The 17,500-nt window shown below is 37.6% G+C and overlaps 2 protein-coding genes across 2 annotated transcripts in view; both read right to left on the bottom strand.

The window, feature by feature from the left end:
* LOC131951270 (polypeptide N-acetylgalactosaminyltransferase 1) overlaps positions 1-8,197 on the bottom strand; it is an 8,249-nt gene extending 52 nt beyond the window's left edge. Inside the window, exons 1-10 of the mRNA XM_059313626.1 lie at positions 7,649-8,197; positions 6,234-6,403; positions 4,027-4,204; positions 3,678-3,878; positions 3,047-3,164; positions 2,764-2,949; positions 2,051-2,185; positions 1,622-1,726; positions 822-947; positions 1-379 (exon numbers count right to left, since the gene is read on the bottom strand). The exon at positions 1-379 is cut by the window's left edge and continues 52 nt beyond it. Coding sequence (XP_059169609.1) covers positions 248-379; positions 822-947; positions 1,622-1,726; positions 2,051-2,185; positions 2,764-2,949; positions 3,047-3,164; positions 3,678-3,878; positions 4,027-4,204; positions 6,234-6,403; positions 7,649-8,136 — 1,839 coding nt within the window. The 5' untranslated portion in view covers positions 8,137-8,197 and the 3' untranslated portion in view covers positions 1-247. The remainder of the gene's footprint in view (positions 380-821; positions 948-1,621; positions 1,727-2,050; positions 2,186-2,763; positions 2,950-3,046; positions 3,165-3,677; positions 3,879-4,026; positions 4,205-6,233; positions 6,404-7,648) is intronic.
* A 2,948-nt stretch (positions 8,198-11,145) lies between these two features.
* LOC131951267 (polypeptide N-acetylgalactosaminyltransferase 1-like) overlaps positions 11,146-17,500 on the bottom strand; it is a 10,269-nt gene continuing 3,914 nt past the window's right edge. Inside the window, exons 5-11 of the mRNA XM_059313623.1 lie at positions 17,217-17,417; positions 16,838-16,955; positions 16,455-16,640; positions 14,709-14,843; positions 14,463-14,567; positions 11,796-11,927; positions 11,146-11,482 (exon numbers count right to left, since the gene is read on the bottom strand). Coding sequence (XP_059169606.1) covers positions 11,354-11,482; positions 11,796-11,927; positions 14,463-14,567; positions 14,709-14,843; positions 16,455-16,640; positions 16,838-16,955; positions 17,217-17,417 — 1,006 coding nt within the window. The 3' untranslated portion in view covers positions 11,146-11,353. The remainder of the gene's footprint in view (positions 11,483-11,795; positions 11,928-14,462; positions 14,568-14,708; positions 14,844-16,454; positions 16,641-16,837; positions 16,956-17,216; positions 17,418-17,500) is intronic.

The raw sequence follows: 17,500 nt of genomic DNA, 5'->3' as shown, positions 1-17,500 counted from the left end.
CTGTCGCAGAAAGCCCCTAAGCCCTCTCCCTTTTCTCTCTCTTGACTTGGAATAGTTAAGTTATCCACCCCAAACCCCATATTATCGACTATATACATTTCAATTCACAAATCTGAGATAAATTAAAAGACGACACTAACACACGAACTAACGAACCACAGGATATTTTGTATAAGTAAGATGTCATCCTTTATAAATCATACCTAATATAATTTATTAGCATTGTAGAACATTTTCAATAATAATTTCATTCGTTAAATTTGAAAGGTCTAAATTCCCAAGTCTGATTATGATTTTCAGCCGAACAAGGCATCAACATTGGGCTTTGTGCCACATCCTCCAGACACAAGACAGAGGTTAAATGAAAAATTGATTTGTCCTGAAAATTCAAAGAAAATATTTACCGGGGTATTAGCATTCAGCGATTATAAAGTGGTCTTTTGAGTGATAAGTGGTGCGATTCTATTTGTCTGCAAGTTTTATGAAAATATTTAGTAAAAAATTAACGTTCGTCGGTTACAAACCTGGACATAAATATATTATGAGTTATTGATTTTAGGGAACTGAAACTAAAACAATTGGACTGGTATGACCCAAATGAGACCAGTGTTTATTCCTGACTTTTTTCTCCGGAGGGGGGGGGGGCGGACAACATTTTCGGGGGGTGGGGGGTAGACACTGGTAAAAGTATGTTTTCTATATAAATTCCATTTCATTCTTGGGGGGGGGGGGCGGTAGACTATCTTGGGGGAGGTGGGGGTGGGGGGTTCCTGGAAGAAACTATAAATGAGATACGTGTATGGAATAAAATAATGATATACCCAATACTTCCATGTGTCCTGGATGCCCATGACGCAATCCTCCAGCACCGGTTGAGTGTCCCCCAAATAGACGACGACACACTGTAGAGTTGTTCTCAGACTTCCGCCCTTGGTTAGAGAGAAACCCTGTAGAGACAAATCAACTAGTACTTGAGAACATATACGACAAATCTGATCCAATCGATACATATTTATTAAACAAACAAGATATTCAAAAAATACATCGTTAAATTTTTTTATAGTTTAATGTAAAAAAAAATGGTAAAGCTTTTTTTACAATTACAAAATAATAATACCACTAATTTATAATTGATTTGCTTCTATCAAGTCTAATTTAAAACTGCCAATTTGTTCCAATAAATTTTATACAAGAATGAAATACTTAAATTTTTTAATCACAATCAAACAATTGATATAGCAAATAGATTTTATTTAACATTATACACATTGCTTTAACTTAAAAATCAAAATAAAGAATAAACGGTTGTGTATTCCAAGACATTGTCAAAAAGTTAAAAATCATACCTGTATTTGACAAATTAACAACCGTAAATATATTTGACAAATTGACTATGTTTAACAATCTGAAATGAGTTTAACAATCTCACAAGAGTTTTAACAATCTAATAAGAGTTTAACAATCTCACCTGAGTTTAACAATCTCACCTGAGTTTAACAATCTCACCTGAGTTTAACAATCTCACCTGAGTTTAACAAATCTCACAAGAGTTTAACAATCTCACAAGAGTTTAACAATCTCACAAGAGTTTAACAAACTCACCTGAGTTTAACCAACTCACCTGAGTTTGAAGATCCCCTGAACAGCTTTTAACCGTCAAAGGCTCCGCCCCCTGCATCAGGTACCCGTTGTTGTCCAGACACATGGACGTGCCTCTGTTCCTCACCTGCAGATACAAGTCATTTGGTTTGGTCAAGATACAAGTCATTTGGTTTGGTCTAAGATACAGGTCATTTGGTTTGATCTAAGATACAAGTCATTTTATAGCGTGACTTACTGTGTTTAAATATTTTTGAAAGAGATAATACATTTGCTTTGCTTAAACTGTATAATTGATAACAAAACTTGAACAAACATAACAAAAAATTCATGTATGTCTATTTTAATTTAACAACTTATCCAATTTAATTATTTTATTTTAACAGTTTGTCAGTCATTTACCACCACATCGCAGGTGATTCAAATTTTTTTTTAGATGGTTTAGTCATACCTGACCCCAATAAATAACGTTTTCATCGTAGACATTCAACTCTGGCCAAATGTTCTGAAGATACCAACTAAAATCTTTACATCCAAGTTTTGTTTTCAGTGCCAGTCTCTCACTCACGTCACCAACATCGAGATTCTAGAAGATAATAGAACACAGAATACAATTATTTATTAATTCTGCTAAAAACAGAATAAAGAGAAATAATCCATGATTTTAAATTAATTAAAAGATTACCTCCCTGAAATAATATATTTTAGACATTCAGTATCCAAACTAGAATATTTTTTTCTTTAAAATAAATTCAAAAGAGCTATTTATTTCGTACTTAGTTGCCCATCTTACCTTCATATCAGGATAGATGCTGTACAGAAACCTGGTGTAGAAGCCCATCTTACCTTCATATCAGGATAGATGCTGTACAGAAACCTGGTGTAGTTGCCCATCTTACCTTCATATCAGGATAGATGCTGTACAGAAACCTGGTGTAGTTGTCCATCTTACCTTCATATCAGGATAGATGCTGTACAGAAACCTGGTGTAGTTGCCCATCTTACCTTCATATCAGGATAGATGCTGTACAGAAACCTGGTGTAGTTGCCCATCTTACCTTCATATCAGGATAGATGCTGTACAGAAACCTGGTGTAGTTGCCCATCTTACCTTCATATCAGGATAGATGCTGTACAGAAACCTGGTGTAGTTGCCCATCTTACCTTCATATCAGGATAGATGTTGTACAGAAACCTGGTGTAGTTGCCCATCCAGACGAGGGCTGCCCTCTTGTAGTTGTAATGTTCTATTTGTGTTCTTCCACCTGGGAACGTGTACGGCTGTCCTCGGGGCACGTGACCTACTCTAGAACAGGGGACATGCAGGAGTCTCCCTCCACACATCCACACCTGGGGTGTATGCAGGGATTGTAATTAAGAATTCTTTATTCAATTGACGAAGTAATTCATTGTAAACACAGATCTATACATGGCTCTCACCACTTACCCTCCAAGACATCTCAATGTTTTCTCCTCCCCAGACTTTCATCTCGGTGTCGTATCCTCCAAGTTCGTTAAAGTAATTTCTGTCTATAGCATAAGCCGGACCTACCATAGTTACGCCACTGTTTAGAGATTACATTTATGTTAACGAGAACGTAAAACACACTATTTTTGTGTACACAGATATTATGGAGAAGTTCGATATCATGTTGGGAGATCTATACCTACAATCTACAGGGGAATATTGCTAGATTTGTGTTTGTAAACTTGCGCTGAGTAATAAATGTTAAGAGAGTCGGTTTAACTCAGTGGCGTAGCGAGGTCGGGTGTTACCCGGTGAGGCACTTAATGGTGTCGACCCCCCCCCCAGAGGCGTAGCGACCCTTCCCGGGGACATATTTTCGATTTGCACCCCTCACTCAAGTTTTCGATTTGCAGCCCCCCCCCCTCAAACTTTCGATTAGCACCCCCCCCCTCAAGTTTTTCTCTATATATTTTACTATGTTTTGCCTTGGTGTCACCCCCCTCAATGGTGTCACCCGGTGCGGTCCGCACCCCCCCCCGCCCCCCCCCCCCCCTCGCTACGCCTCTGGTTTAACTAGTGGACATGAATGATTGGATGGACAGACTCTTACTTCCTGACGGTCCTGTGGTCAGCTCCTATCTGGTCCGGCCTGAAGTAAGTCTCGAAGAAGACCATGGTCCAGGTCCAGCCGTACCTGGTCAGGTAGTTGTCATTGAACTTGTATCTAAAGCTTTTGGCGTTGATGTAGTCCAGCGTTGCCATGGCGACCACTTTTCCGTCCTTGGCTATTTCGTTCAACAGCGGAGGAAGCCTGGAACGAATCCATTTGAGGTTGTCATGAAGAGAAGGAAATTAAATTTGAATCAGCCTGAAGATGTGAGAACTGAAGTAAATAATCAACAAGGGAGAATAGTTTGGTTTGGTATTTAACTAATAAAGAATCTGCAATATCGACCAACCAATTAATGTTGACCTCCATATGGCTGTCAAAGAATATCAAAACGTCACCAGTGGCTATTTGACTGCCGCGCATGCGCGCTTGAGTCAGACCAACACGTTCATGGATGTGTACTATATGCACGAGACCTTCTGGAAAATTCTCCTTGATGTACTTGTCTAACCTGTCTTTCAGCTCTACTGGAAATATACAATGGTAACGTATATTTAAGAATTACTTTAAATATAAATCGACAAAATATAACTTTTAGCAAAGATTTCTCTTTAGACTTAGCGAAATCGAGTTCATGTCTCTTGACCTCGGCATTTGAAGGTATAATGTGGCCAGCACTATGCCCAACCGCCTTTACTTCCCCTAACGTGAGTTAGGTACCCATCAGAGCTAGGTGGACACAGGGACGTTCCAATGACTTGAACCCGAACTCGAAAGCAAGACTTTCAGGTAAGCAGTCCTACGCTCTATCGCTAGACCAAACCGTCCCACATATAACTTATACATACTCGAAATATAACAACTTCTTTACGTTAAAACACACACACAAAGTTTCATGCATATCGGGTGAACGGTGTCAAATTAAATTCGACTTTTTTAAAAAATATACCGTACATAGAGAAAAATCGCACCCTCCCGTGGCGCCGCCCTTGTGAAATTAAAAATGTCTTTTTACAGAACCATTTCCTAGAGTGTTATAATGAACTCCCTAAAGTTTCCTGCCTATCGGGTGAACGGTGTCAAATTAAAATCGACTTTTAAAAAATATACCGTATATAGAGAAAAAACAAATCGCGCCCTGCCGGGGCGTCACCCCTGTGAATTTGATTTTTTTTTTCGCAGAAACCTCCGCAGGAATATTTTTAACAACATCCCAAAGTTTCACGGCGATGTGATAAAAGGTGTAGTAATGCATAAAAGACACACAGACACACAGACATATAGACATACATTGCTTTATATATATATATATAGATAGATAGATATGTATACATATATATATATATATATATATATATATATATATATATATATATATATATATATATATATATATATATATATAATGAAAGGTGTTTGCAGACCGATGACAACTGATGTCCACCCAGCTCTGATGGGTACCTCATTCACGTTAGAGAAACAAAGGTGGCAGGGCGTACTTCTGACCACACTAACCCCTTGTATGCCAAGGTCATTCAATCAAATCTCCAGTCTCTAGTTCGTCTGCTCAACATGTCTCGGGCAAGAACGGAAAATTATGCTAATGATGAAATTCAAAATAGGTGTAACAGAATAATGTGTTGTAGACGTTGTATTTTGAAATAAATTTATTTATTGTTTATTTTTAGTTGTATTTTCATGAAAAAATTTAGTTTTGTAAATAAATTGTAATCGTTTGTTTAGTCTTATTGGAGCGTCGACCTATTATAATTTGTATTAACAATTTAAATTTTCACACAGCCTTCAAAATGCTTAAAGTACTTTAGACTTGGTTGTAATCATACACTTTAGAAATTGATAATTGCCTACTTAATCAACCACATATAGAAACAAATAAAGGGTAAATTTGTAAAGCGTTCAGTGTAAAAATTAGGTGGGATATACTTTTAACCGAAATAATTCTACTTTATAATCGGATTAAAGTTTTTGAACTGACATTCAGACAGCATTAATAACAAATCAATAAGGTGTGTTGGCCTACAGGCTGTAAACACAATCTAGGCAAATAAACAACATCATCCTTTCCAACAAGTTAGTGCACTACACACTATCATCCTTGAGAGCTATAAAACACAATAAACATTTGGCCCTCATCAAGATGTTTCAGGAAGTTTTTGGACCTCAGTCTTAAAGTTATTCTTGCTTATCATCCAGCTCAGTTATTCCATTTTGACATTTCGATAAAAATGTTAGAAAAAAGTAATCGCAAAAAAGATGTTAAGTCTTAATTAGAATGTGTACCAGTATAAGCTGTAAGTGTACCAGTATAAGCTGTAAGTGTACCAGTATAAGCTGTAAGTGTACCAGTATAAGCTGTAAGTGTACCAGTATAAGCTGTAAGTGTACCAGTAAAAGCTGTAAGTGTACCAGTATAAGCTGTAAGTGTACCAGTATAAGCTGTAAGTGTACCAGTATAAGCTGTAAGTGTACCAGTATAAGCTGTAAGTGTACCAGTATAAACTGTAGTGTACCAGTATAAGCTGTAAGTGTACCCACATAATGTGCTGGCGTCATCGACCAGAATGATTTCCCTGATGTTTTCTCTGGGTGATCTGTTGATGATGCTGTACACGGTACGGAGCAGAAGTGACGGCCATTCATCGTGAAACGGTACAATGACCGAGGCCTGGGCGAGCTTTGTTGTGTCGTACTGTAGAGAGTCACACCTGTAGACAGTCATGTGTACACAATATTTTATCACACCTGTAGGTAGTCATGTGTACACAATATTTTATCACACCTGTAGGCAGTCATGTGTACACAATATTTTATCACACCTGTAGGTAGTCATGTGTACACAATATTTTATCACACCTGTAGGCAGTAATGTGTACACAATATTTTATCACACCTGTAGGCAGTCATGTGTACACAATATTTTATCACACCTGTAGGCAGTCATGTGTACACAATATTTTATCACACCTGTAGGTAGTCATGTGTACACAATATTTTATCACACCTGTAGGCAGTAATGTGTACACAATATTTTATCACACCTGTAGGCAGTCATGTGTACACAATATTTTATCACACCTGTAGGCAGTCATGTGTACACAATATTTTATCACACATGTAGGCAGTCATGCGTACACAATATTTTATCACACCTGTAGACAGTCATGTGTACACAATATTTTATCACACCTGTAGGCCGTTATGTGTACACAATATTTTATCACACCTGTAGGCAGTTATGTGTACACAATATTTTATCACACCTGTAGGCAGTCATGTGTACACAATATTTTATCACACCTGTAGGCAGTCATGTGTACACAATATATTATCACACATGTAGGCAGTTATGTGTACACATTATTTTATTCAACCTGTAGGCAGTTATGTGTACATAATAATTTATCACACCTGTAGACAGTCATGTGTACACAATATTTTATCACACATGTAGGCAGTTATGTGTACATAATAATTTATCACACCTGTAGACAGTCATGTGTACACAATATTTTATCACACCTGTAGGCAGTTATGTGTACATAATAATTTATCACACCTGTAGACAGTCATGTGTACACAATATTTTATCACACATGTAGGCAGTTATGTGTACACATTATTTTATCACACCTGTAGGCAGTCATGTGTACACAATATTTTATCACACATGTAGGCAGTTATGTGTACACATTATTTTTTTCAACCTGTAGGCAGTTATGTGTACATAATAATTTATCACACCTGTAGACAGTCATGTGTACACAATATTTTATCACACATGTAGGCAGTTATGTGTACATAATAATTTATCACACCTGTAGACAGTCATGTGTACACATTATTTTATCACACCTGTAGGCAGTCATGTGTACACATTATTTTATCACACCTGTAGGCACCAACTTACCCCCATATCCTCGAGTCTGGTACCACTAACTTAACCAACTTACCCCGCTATCCTAGAGTCTGGTACCATCCTATTTAACGGTATCTCGTCACTTATCACCGTGTTGACGTGGAACTTGGACAGTGCCCTTTCAATTTTCTCAGTCTGAGATCTGCCCGAAGCTACGGGTTTCCCCATTTCTCCGGGCATCATTAGGTTGTTCTTGCCGTAATTATCAATCAGGTAGTTACCTGTTATCGCACCCGCCCTGTACTCGCTGAGCGTTATGTTCTTGAGCCAAAGTGAGGCGCTACGATATTTATACTTCAGTTCGAACTTGTGTTCAGTTTTAACTGAGGCGGGTATCACTGTACCGCGTCTAGATTCTGTAATTATCCTTTTCTCGATATCGTGATGAAGCTTTGATCTCGTGAGTGGGGAGTAGAACCAAATCATATAAAACACGCACGTTAATATACTAGTCACCAAAACAATGAATAGGATATATTTTAACTTGTTTACTTTACGAAAAAGCGTTGAATATCTCATCATGAATTTGCTGTTTGTTGAAGTTCGCACAAGTAAGTGAAGTTTACAAAATAAGTTTTTCCAACTGTTGCCCAATTGTTCTGAACTGTAGCCTACATAGGCGGGTCTGTATAATCAATACAATTTAACGTGTTACTTGGTATTAACTGCATCACAACCTAATCCTTGTTTAAAGACAGTCGCTGATGTTTATTGAATTTTATAAACACGTTTTTATACATGTCAGGCTGTTATTGGCTATGTGTGTTTTATGAATGTAACCCGCTCCTGGGGTGGGGGGGGGGGGGGGGGGAATGAATTATATCGTATATTAAAAATTGACTGTTTTTGGGTTTGATTTGAGGAGTTTTATATTGTAGAGTAAAATTGACTGATTTTGGGTTGACTTCAAGTTGTGTTATATTGTTTGTTGAAAATTTGCTCATTTGAAGTTGTGTTATATCGTATAGTGCAAATAGGCTAGTTTTGTTTTGACTAGAATGTTGTTGTTTCATACACTGAAAATTGACTGATTTTGGGCTAACAAGATTTTTGTTGTTCGTTTGTTGAAAAGTGTCAGATTTTTTTTGTTTGACTTAAAGTTGTGTTGTGATGTACAAGAGACTGTAACGATGTTCATCCTTGACTGGCGACACAGTAGCACCGTGTCTTAACACAGTAACACCGTGTCTTAACACAGTAACACCGTGTCTTAACACAGTAGCACCGTGTCTTAACACAGTAACACCGTGTCTTAACACAGTAGCACCGTGTCTTAACACAGTAACACCGTGTCTTAACACAGTAACACCGTGTCTTAACACAGTAACACCGTGTCTTAACACAGTAACACCGTCTCTTAACACAGTGATACGGTGTCTTAACACAGTAGCACCGTGTCTTCACACAGTAGCACCGTGTCTTAACACAGTAGCACCGTGTCTTAACACAGTAACAACGTGTCTTAACACAGTAGCACCGTGTCTTAACACAGTAACACCGTGTCTTAACACAGTAACACCGTCTCTTAACACAGTGATACGGTGTCTTAACACAGTAGCACCGTGTCTTCACACAGTAGCACCGTGTCTTAACACAGTAGCACCGTGTCTTCACACAGTAGCACCGTGTCTTAACACAGTAGCACCGTGTCTCAACACAGTAACACCGTGTCTTAACGCAGTAATATCGTGTCTTAACACAGTGATACCGTGTCTTACATTTTTCCTGTCAGGAGCGTTACCAGCGCAAACTTCTTCTTCTTCTTCGTTCTTAATTGAGAATATGGTGGAGGATTTAGACAACAAGTCCAACTTCGTGAACGAACCGGACTGTGGTCACCAGCGCAAACAACATCCACTCTAACGTAGGTCGTTGACGTTGATTTTCTTGCTTTAACTCCACTCCAGTGATGTCTTGTATCACTCCAGTGAGGTGGTGTAACACTCCAGTGATGTCGTGATGTCGTGTAACACTCCAGTGATGTCGTGTAACACTCCAGTGATGTCGTGTAACACTCTAGTGATGTCGTGTAACACTCCAGTGATGTCGTGTAACACTCCAGTCATGTCGTGTAACACTCCAGTCATGTCGTGTAACACTCCAGTCATGTCGTGTAACACTCCAGTCATGTCGTGTAACACTCCAGTGATGTCGTGTAACACTCTAGTGATGTCGTGTAACACTCCAGTGATGTCGTGTAACACTCCAGTGATGTCGTGTAACACTCCAGTGATGTCGTGATGTCGTGTAACACTACAGTGATGTCGTGTAACACTCCAGTGATGTCGTGTAACACTCTAGTGATGTCGTGTAACACTCCAGTGATGTCGTGTAACACTCTAGTGATGTCGTGTAACACTCCAGTGATGTCGTGATGTCGTGTAACACTACAGTGATGTCGTGTAACACTCCAGTGATGTCGTCTAACACTCCAGTGATGTCGTGTAACACTCTAGTGATGTCGTGGAATACTCTAGTCATGTCGTGTAACACTCCAGTGATGTCGTGATGTCGTGTAACACTCTAGTGATGTCGTATAACCGTTTAGCCTAACCAACATCAAGTGTTCAGCTTGATTCCTCTATGCCACCTCTCGCCCAAAAACTGCTCTCATTGTGTTATTTTGCACGTGCTTTGTGTACACATTCAAGGGTTGATGCTCAGTGCTCACTCAGGTCGTGGTGGAGTTCAATTTTGAACAAACTCCCCTTCCTACAACCTTGTATGATGTAATGTTGATCCCCACACCCACTCTGACATGATACGTCAGTGTTGTAATGTCCTGGTTAGCCCTAACCGCCATGAACAAATCACCATTCGGTAAATGCTTTGAAGACCCCTGACTCCAAATAAATGATAAATGAATGTATATGTTAATGCTGTGATTATCCCTACCCACACTGCTATGAAATTATCTGCGGTTTGTGAAGCGCATTGCCCCCTTCCCCCCCTCCCATAACAGTACCATCATGAAATAATCCACCTTTGCTGTAACACCTTGATCAATCCCCCCCCCTTTCCCCCGCCCTGTTAGTTATTTACCGTAATTAAATGTATCTTTACGTTGTCTGGTTGTGTTATTTCTATTGTTATCTTTTAAACCATCGTTTGGATTCTTTAGATATGAATTGAAACTAACAATTCAATAGAGAGAACAATTGTTTTTTTTTGTAGTATCGAAGCTTATATTTTGGCTGGAAACTTACAAATAAAATTAAAATGACGACATTGTCTTTTAGTATGATCATCAATGCACGTGATTTGAAAGACAATGAACTTCAAAAACAGTCAAAGCAAAACAAAATAACACTTTTATACAAGCTCACACACACACACACACACACACACATATATATATATATATATATATATATATATATATATATATATATATATATATATATATATATATATATATATATATATATATATATATATATATATATATATATATATATATATATATACTAATACAAATTAGTTTTTTTTTAATGAAGCAAATATTTAATTAGAAATATATGTCGTTGTGGGAGGCTTGCCTGCATGATAAATCCAAATCAATGTAGTCTTAACATAACAAGACAAACTAATACACATACACTAATCTGCAAATTTAATTAAGTAGAATAATATAAAAAATACCGCCGACAAAATTATATACAAATTTAGAAAAAAAATATAACCAATCATATGTGTAACTAATTTGTTCAACGTATCTACTTTAGCAACACGTACAATGTTATTGAAGCGAATATGGAAGAAAATCCCATCTCTGGTGGAGGTTAGATTGTGAACAACGCCTCAACACGGGTCGGTTTGAGAAAACTTCAAGACACAAACCAGATCGGGCGTGTATCAGTTGCTTGTCCTGAAAACATTAATTAAAAATATGTAATTAAACTAGGTCTAAGAATAAATAATTATATAATTATAATAATAAAAAAATGGAAAAATACAATAGTACGTGTGTGTACGTGTGTGTGGGTGTTTGGATGGGGATGGTGTTATATTAGACATTGCATACAGCAGATAAGACCGTTGTTTATTAAAGTCGACATTTTTAGAAATTATAACAAGCTAATGACCCTACGCCCGCATTGACCACCATCAATAAACGAGCACCCAAACAGTGTTGTCTACCATTATGTATGAAGGTATATATGATATGTGGACATGTTTACCTTGTATGTCCACAAGTCGCGTGACCCTATGATGCAATCTTCCAGCAAAACTGGCGCGTCGTCCTTGGCGTGGTGGCAGACGACACATTGGAGCGTTGTTTTTAGACGGCCGTCTGCTGAGAGGGAGAATACCTGGCGGGAAGATTTGTTGGATATTTAGAGATTTGTTGGATAACTATAGACTCCAACAAAAGTTGTTGGATATTTAGAGAAGATTTGTTGTATAACTAGAGACTAACAAGAGAAGATTTGTTGGATAACTAGAGACTCCAACAAGAGAAGATTTGTGGGATATTTAGAGACTAACAAGAGAAGATTTGTGGGATATTTAGAGACTAACAAGAGAAGATTTGTTGGATATTTAGAGACTAACAAGAGAAGATTTGTTGGATAACTATAGACTCCAACAAAAGTTGTTGGATATTTAGAGAAGATTTGTTGTATAACTAGAGACTAACAAGAGAAGATTTGTTGGATAACTAGAGACTCCAACAAGAGAAGATTTGTTGTATAACTAGAGACTAACAAGAGAAGATTTGTTGGATAACTAGAGACTCCAACAAGAGAAGATTTGTTGTATAACTAGAGACTAACAAGAGAAGATTTGTTGGATAACTATAGACTCCAACAAAAGTTGTTGGATATTTAGAGAAGATTTGTTGTATAACTAGAGACTAACAAGAGAAGATTTGTTGGATAACTAGAGACTCCAACAAGAGAAGATTTGTTGTATAACTAGAGACTAACAAGAGAAGATTTGTTGGATAACTATAGACTCCAACAAAAGTTGTTGGATATTTAGAGAAGATTTGTTGTATAACTAGAGACTAACAAGAGAAGATTTGTTGGATAACTAGAGACTCTTACAAGAGAAGATTTGTGGGATAACTAGAGACTCTTACAAGAGAAGATTTGTGGGATAACTAGAGACTCCAACAAAAGTTGTTGGATATGTAGAGACTCCAACAAGAGAAGATTTGTTGGATAACTAGAGACTCCAACAAGAGAAGATTTGTTGGATAACTAGAGACTCCAATAAGAGAAGATTTGTTGGATATTTAGAGACTCCAACAAGAGAAGATTTGTTGGATATTTAGAGACTAACAAGAGAAGATTTGTTGGATATTTAGAGACTCCAACAAGAGAAGATTTGTTGGATATTTAGAGACTAACAAGAGAAGATTTGTTGGATATTTAGAGACTCCTACAAGAGAAGATTTGTTGGATATTTAGAGACTCCAACAACAGAAGATTTGTTGGATATTTAGAGACTCCAACAAGAGAAGATTTGTTGGATATTTAGAGACTCCTACAAGAGAAGATTTGTTGGATATTTAGAGACTCCAACAAGAGAAGATTTGTTGGATATTTAGAGACTAACAAGAGAAGATTTGTGGGATATTTAGAGACTAACAAGAGAAGATTTGTGGGATATTTAGAGACTAACAAGAGAAGATTTGTGGGATATTTAGAGACTCCAACAAGAGAAGATTTGTTGGATAACTAGAGACTCTTACAAGAGAAGATTTGTGGGATAACTAGAGACTCCAACAAAAGTTGTTGGATATGTAGAGACTCCAACAAGAGAAGATTTGTTGGATAACTAGAGACTCCAACAAGAGAAGATTTGTTGGATAACTAGAGACTCCAATAAGAGAAGATTTGTTGGATATTTAGAGACTCCAAAAAGAGAAGATTTGTTGGATATTTAGAGACTAACAAGAGAAGATTTGTTGGATATTTAGAGACTCCAACAAGAGAAGATTTGTTGGATATTTAGAGACTCCTACAAGAGAAGATTTGTTGGATATTTAGAGACTCCAACAAGAGAAGATTTGTTGGATATTTAGAGACTCCAACAAGAGAAGATTTGTTGGATAACTAGAGATTCCAACAAGAGAAGATTTGTTGGATAATAAGATCTCCATTTTAACAAACAAAAACTGTTTTAGAACATTTTAACGTATGCTTAGTCTGGCGCGATTTTTTAAAGACTTTTAAGGTAAAGACAACTGTGCTAGAAACTCGAGATTATCAAATTATTAATCTAATTGGATAATGCATTAGTCTGATCGGGTTTTAATGTATCAATTTTAACTTTCTTATGTAAATAAACAGTACACTCAACATGAATCAGCATTTAAGAGTATAGGTAAAAGAAGAAATCTATTATTAAAAACACTCCACTTTTAACACCATACAATTATGAATTTTATTTTTGTTGAATACGTTCATAATTGTCAACCTTTTCTCTAGATGATGGACCGTTTACTTTTGTAGTTAGAAGTATCAAATCTCCATGTAACAGATGTTTCAATGCTGTAGCTAATACATTCATCAATACATGACGCGGAAAAGGTATTTAATAAATGATGTCACGGTGGTTAAGCTGTTCTATAAACTCCCCTCCTCTAAAGTTACATACACATCCATGCGTCACTCAACTAATTTTAAAAAACGAATCCAACTTTATGGAATAACCGAAGTTCAAATACAATTTTCATGGTTTTACATTAAACTTTTTAAAAATGCAAAGAAAAATACGTAACTAAACATGGCTTAGCTCCCGTTGGTATCTCTACACGTACGACTTCTTCACAAAAATCAGACACTTCTGACCCCAGATGGGTGAAGTCACCTAAAGATATCACCTTTAATGTAACATACCTGTTGATGAAGAATTTGCGCACAAGGCTGTAGATATAAAGGCGCTGGAGCTTGGAACAAATATCCGTTGTTATCAAGACACAAGCCAGTCCCCTCATTTCGTACCTGTGAGATTCAGTGAATAACTTTACAGACAGAAACAAAATGTATTCTTTTATAATAACAACTTCCAACTACTTTTAAGGATGAAAGTAGTCTTGAGAAATTTGGAATTTAGAAAGACAAATTATTTTAATTTACAAATACCTGTCCCCATAGTGTAGCGTTTACATCGTAGACATTCAACTCTGGCCAAATGTTCTGAAGATACCAACTAAAATCTTTACATCCAAGTTTTGTTTTCAGGGCCAGTCTCTCGCTTAAGTCTCCAACGTCTAATGTCTGCAACAAAATAATACAGGAAACAACTAAGGGATCAAAATAAAAACAGTAGCATCGTTTCTTACATGGGTAGCGAGGAATTTAGCAGGTTTATTAATAAATACATAAATGGGAAGTTATCGAATTGATTCATGTATAAAAACATGCTAAATTCCCTTTGAATAACAGAGAGCAAATACCTTAATTCGTTTCGGGATAAATGCTATACAGAAACCTGGTGTAGTTGCCCATCTTACCTTCATATCAGGATAGATGCTGTACAGAAACCTGGTGTAGTTGCCCATCTTACCTTCATATCAGGATAGATGCTGTACAGAAACCTGGTGTAGTTGCCCATCTTACCTTCATATCAGGATAGATGCTGTACAGAAACCTGGTGTAGTTGCCCATCTTACCTTCATATCAGGATAGATGCTGTACAGAAACCTGGTGTAGTTGCCCATCTTACCTACATATCAGGATAGATGCTGTACAGAAACCTGGTGTAGTTGCCCATCTTACCTACATATCAGGATAGATGCTGTACAGAAACCTGGTGTAGTTGCCCATCTTACCTACATATCAGGATAGATGCTGTACAGAAACCTGGTGTAGTTGCCCATCTTACCTACATATCAGGATAGATGCTGTACAGAAACCTGGTGTAGTTGCCCATCTTATCTTCATATCAGGATAGATGCTGTACAGAAACCTGGTGTAGTTGCCCATCTTACCTTCATATCAGGATAGATGCTGTACAGAAACCTGGTGTAGTTGCCCATCTTACCTTCATATCAGGATAGATGCTGTACAGAAACCTGGTGTAGTTGCCCATCTTACCTTCATATCAGGATAGATTCTGTACAGAAACCTGGTGTAGTTGCCCATCTTACCTTCATATCAGGATAGATGCTGTACAGAAACCTGGTGTAGTTGCCCATCTTACCTTCATGTCAGAATAGATGCTGTACAGAATCCTGGTTAGTTGCCCATCTTACTTCATATCAGGATATATGTTGTACAGAAACCTGGTGTAGTTGCCCATCTTACCTTCATATCAGGATAGATGCTGTACAGAAACCTGGTGTAGTTGCCCATCTTACCTTCATATCAGGATAGATACTGTACAGAAACCTGGTGTAGTTGCCCATCTTACCTTCATATCAGGATAGATGCTGTACAGAAACCTGGTGTAGTTGCCCATCTTACCTTCATATCAGGATAGATGCTGTACAGAAACCTGGTGTAGTTGCCCATCTTACCTTCATATCAGGATAGATGCTGTACAGAAACCTGGTGTAGTTGCCCATCTTACCTTCATATCAGGATAGATGCTGTACAGAAACCTGGTGTAGTTGCCCATCTTACCTTCATGTCAGAATAGATGCTGTACAGAAACCTGGTTAGTTGCCCATCTTACCTTCATATTAGGATAGATGCTGTACAGAAACCTGGTGTAGTTGCCCATCTTACCTTCATATCAGGATAGATGCTGTACAGAAACCTGGTGTAGTTGCCCATCTTACCTTCATATCAGGATAGATACTGTACAGAAACCTGGTGTAGTTGCCCATCTTACCTTCATATCAGGATAGATGCTGTACAGAAACCTGGTGTAGTTGCCCATCTTACCTTCATATCAGGATAGATGCTGTACAGAAACCTGGTGTAGTTGCCCATCCAGACGAGGGCTGCCCTCTTGTAGTTGTAATGTTCTATTTGTGTTCTTCCACCTGGGAACGTGTACGGCTGTCCTCGTGCCACGTGACCTACTCTAGAACAGGGGACATGCAGGAGTCTCCCTCCACACATCCACACCTGAATTATAGATTGGAAATTTAAAATTAAGTGTACACATCTGATCGACGAATTCCATAAATTTAGTCTTATTGATTACCCTTTCTAGTTTTTTCTTTTCCAAAATCTTCTTATATCCATTTCCATTAAAATCTTTCTAGTCAACGATATACGCAGAACATTTGTGTTTGTAGCTATAAATAGAATAGGCTACTCACCCTCCATGACATCTCAATGTTTTCTCCACCCCAGACCTTCATCTCAGAGTCGTATCCTCCAAGTTCGTTAAAGTAATCTCTGTCTATAGCATAGGCTGGACCCACCATGGTTACACCTCTGCGAGAGAATTACGTAACGATTAAAAGAACAAAAGCCGCCTATGTTATTACTGCAAACAAATAATTTAGCCTAAACGTTTTGTAATTTATATCAAGTAGTTGATCTTTATATATATATAGGCTATATATATATATATATATATATATATATATATATATATATATATATATATATATATATATACATATTCGATTATTCTCAGCACTAATTTGTGTAATATCAAAGTGTAGACACGCCACCCTACAACAAATCACGTACACCCTGGTTGCCCGGGGGTCAGCTCCTATCTGGTCCTGCCTGAAGAAAGTCTCGAAGAAGACCATGGTCCAGGTCCAGGCGTATCTGGTCAGGTAGTTGACATTGAACTCGTACTGAAATGTTTCTGCCTTGATGTAGTCCAGCGTTGCCATGGCTACTACCTTTTTATCCCTGGCTACTTCCGTCAACAAAGGCGGGAGCCTGATTTAATGTCAAATTAGAGCAATTAAATTAATTTATCTAATTATACTCTTATGGTTAACATTTTTCAATAATCCTTAGCA

The sequence above is a fragment of the Physella acuta genome, unplaced genomic scaffold, assembly GCF_028476545.2.
Source record: "Physella acuta isolate Inbredline_101_S28 unplaced genomic scaffold, ASM2847654v3 ptg000805l, whole genome shotgun sequence".
Lineage (NCBI taxonomy): Eukaryota > Metazoa > Mollusca > Gastropoda > Physidae > Physella > Physella acuta.
This window is presented reverse-complemented; position numbering and strand designations above follow the sequence as displayed.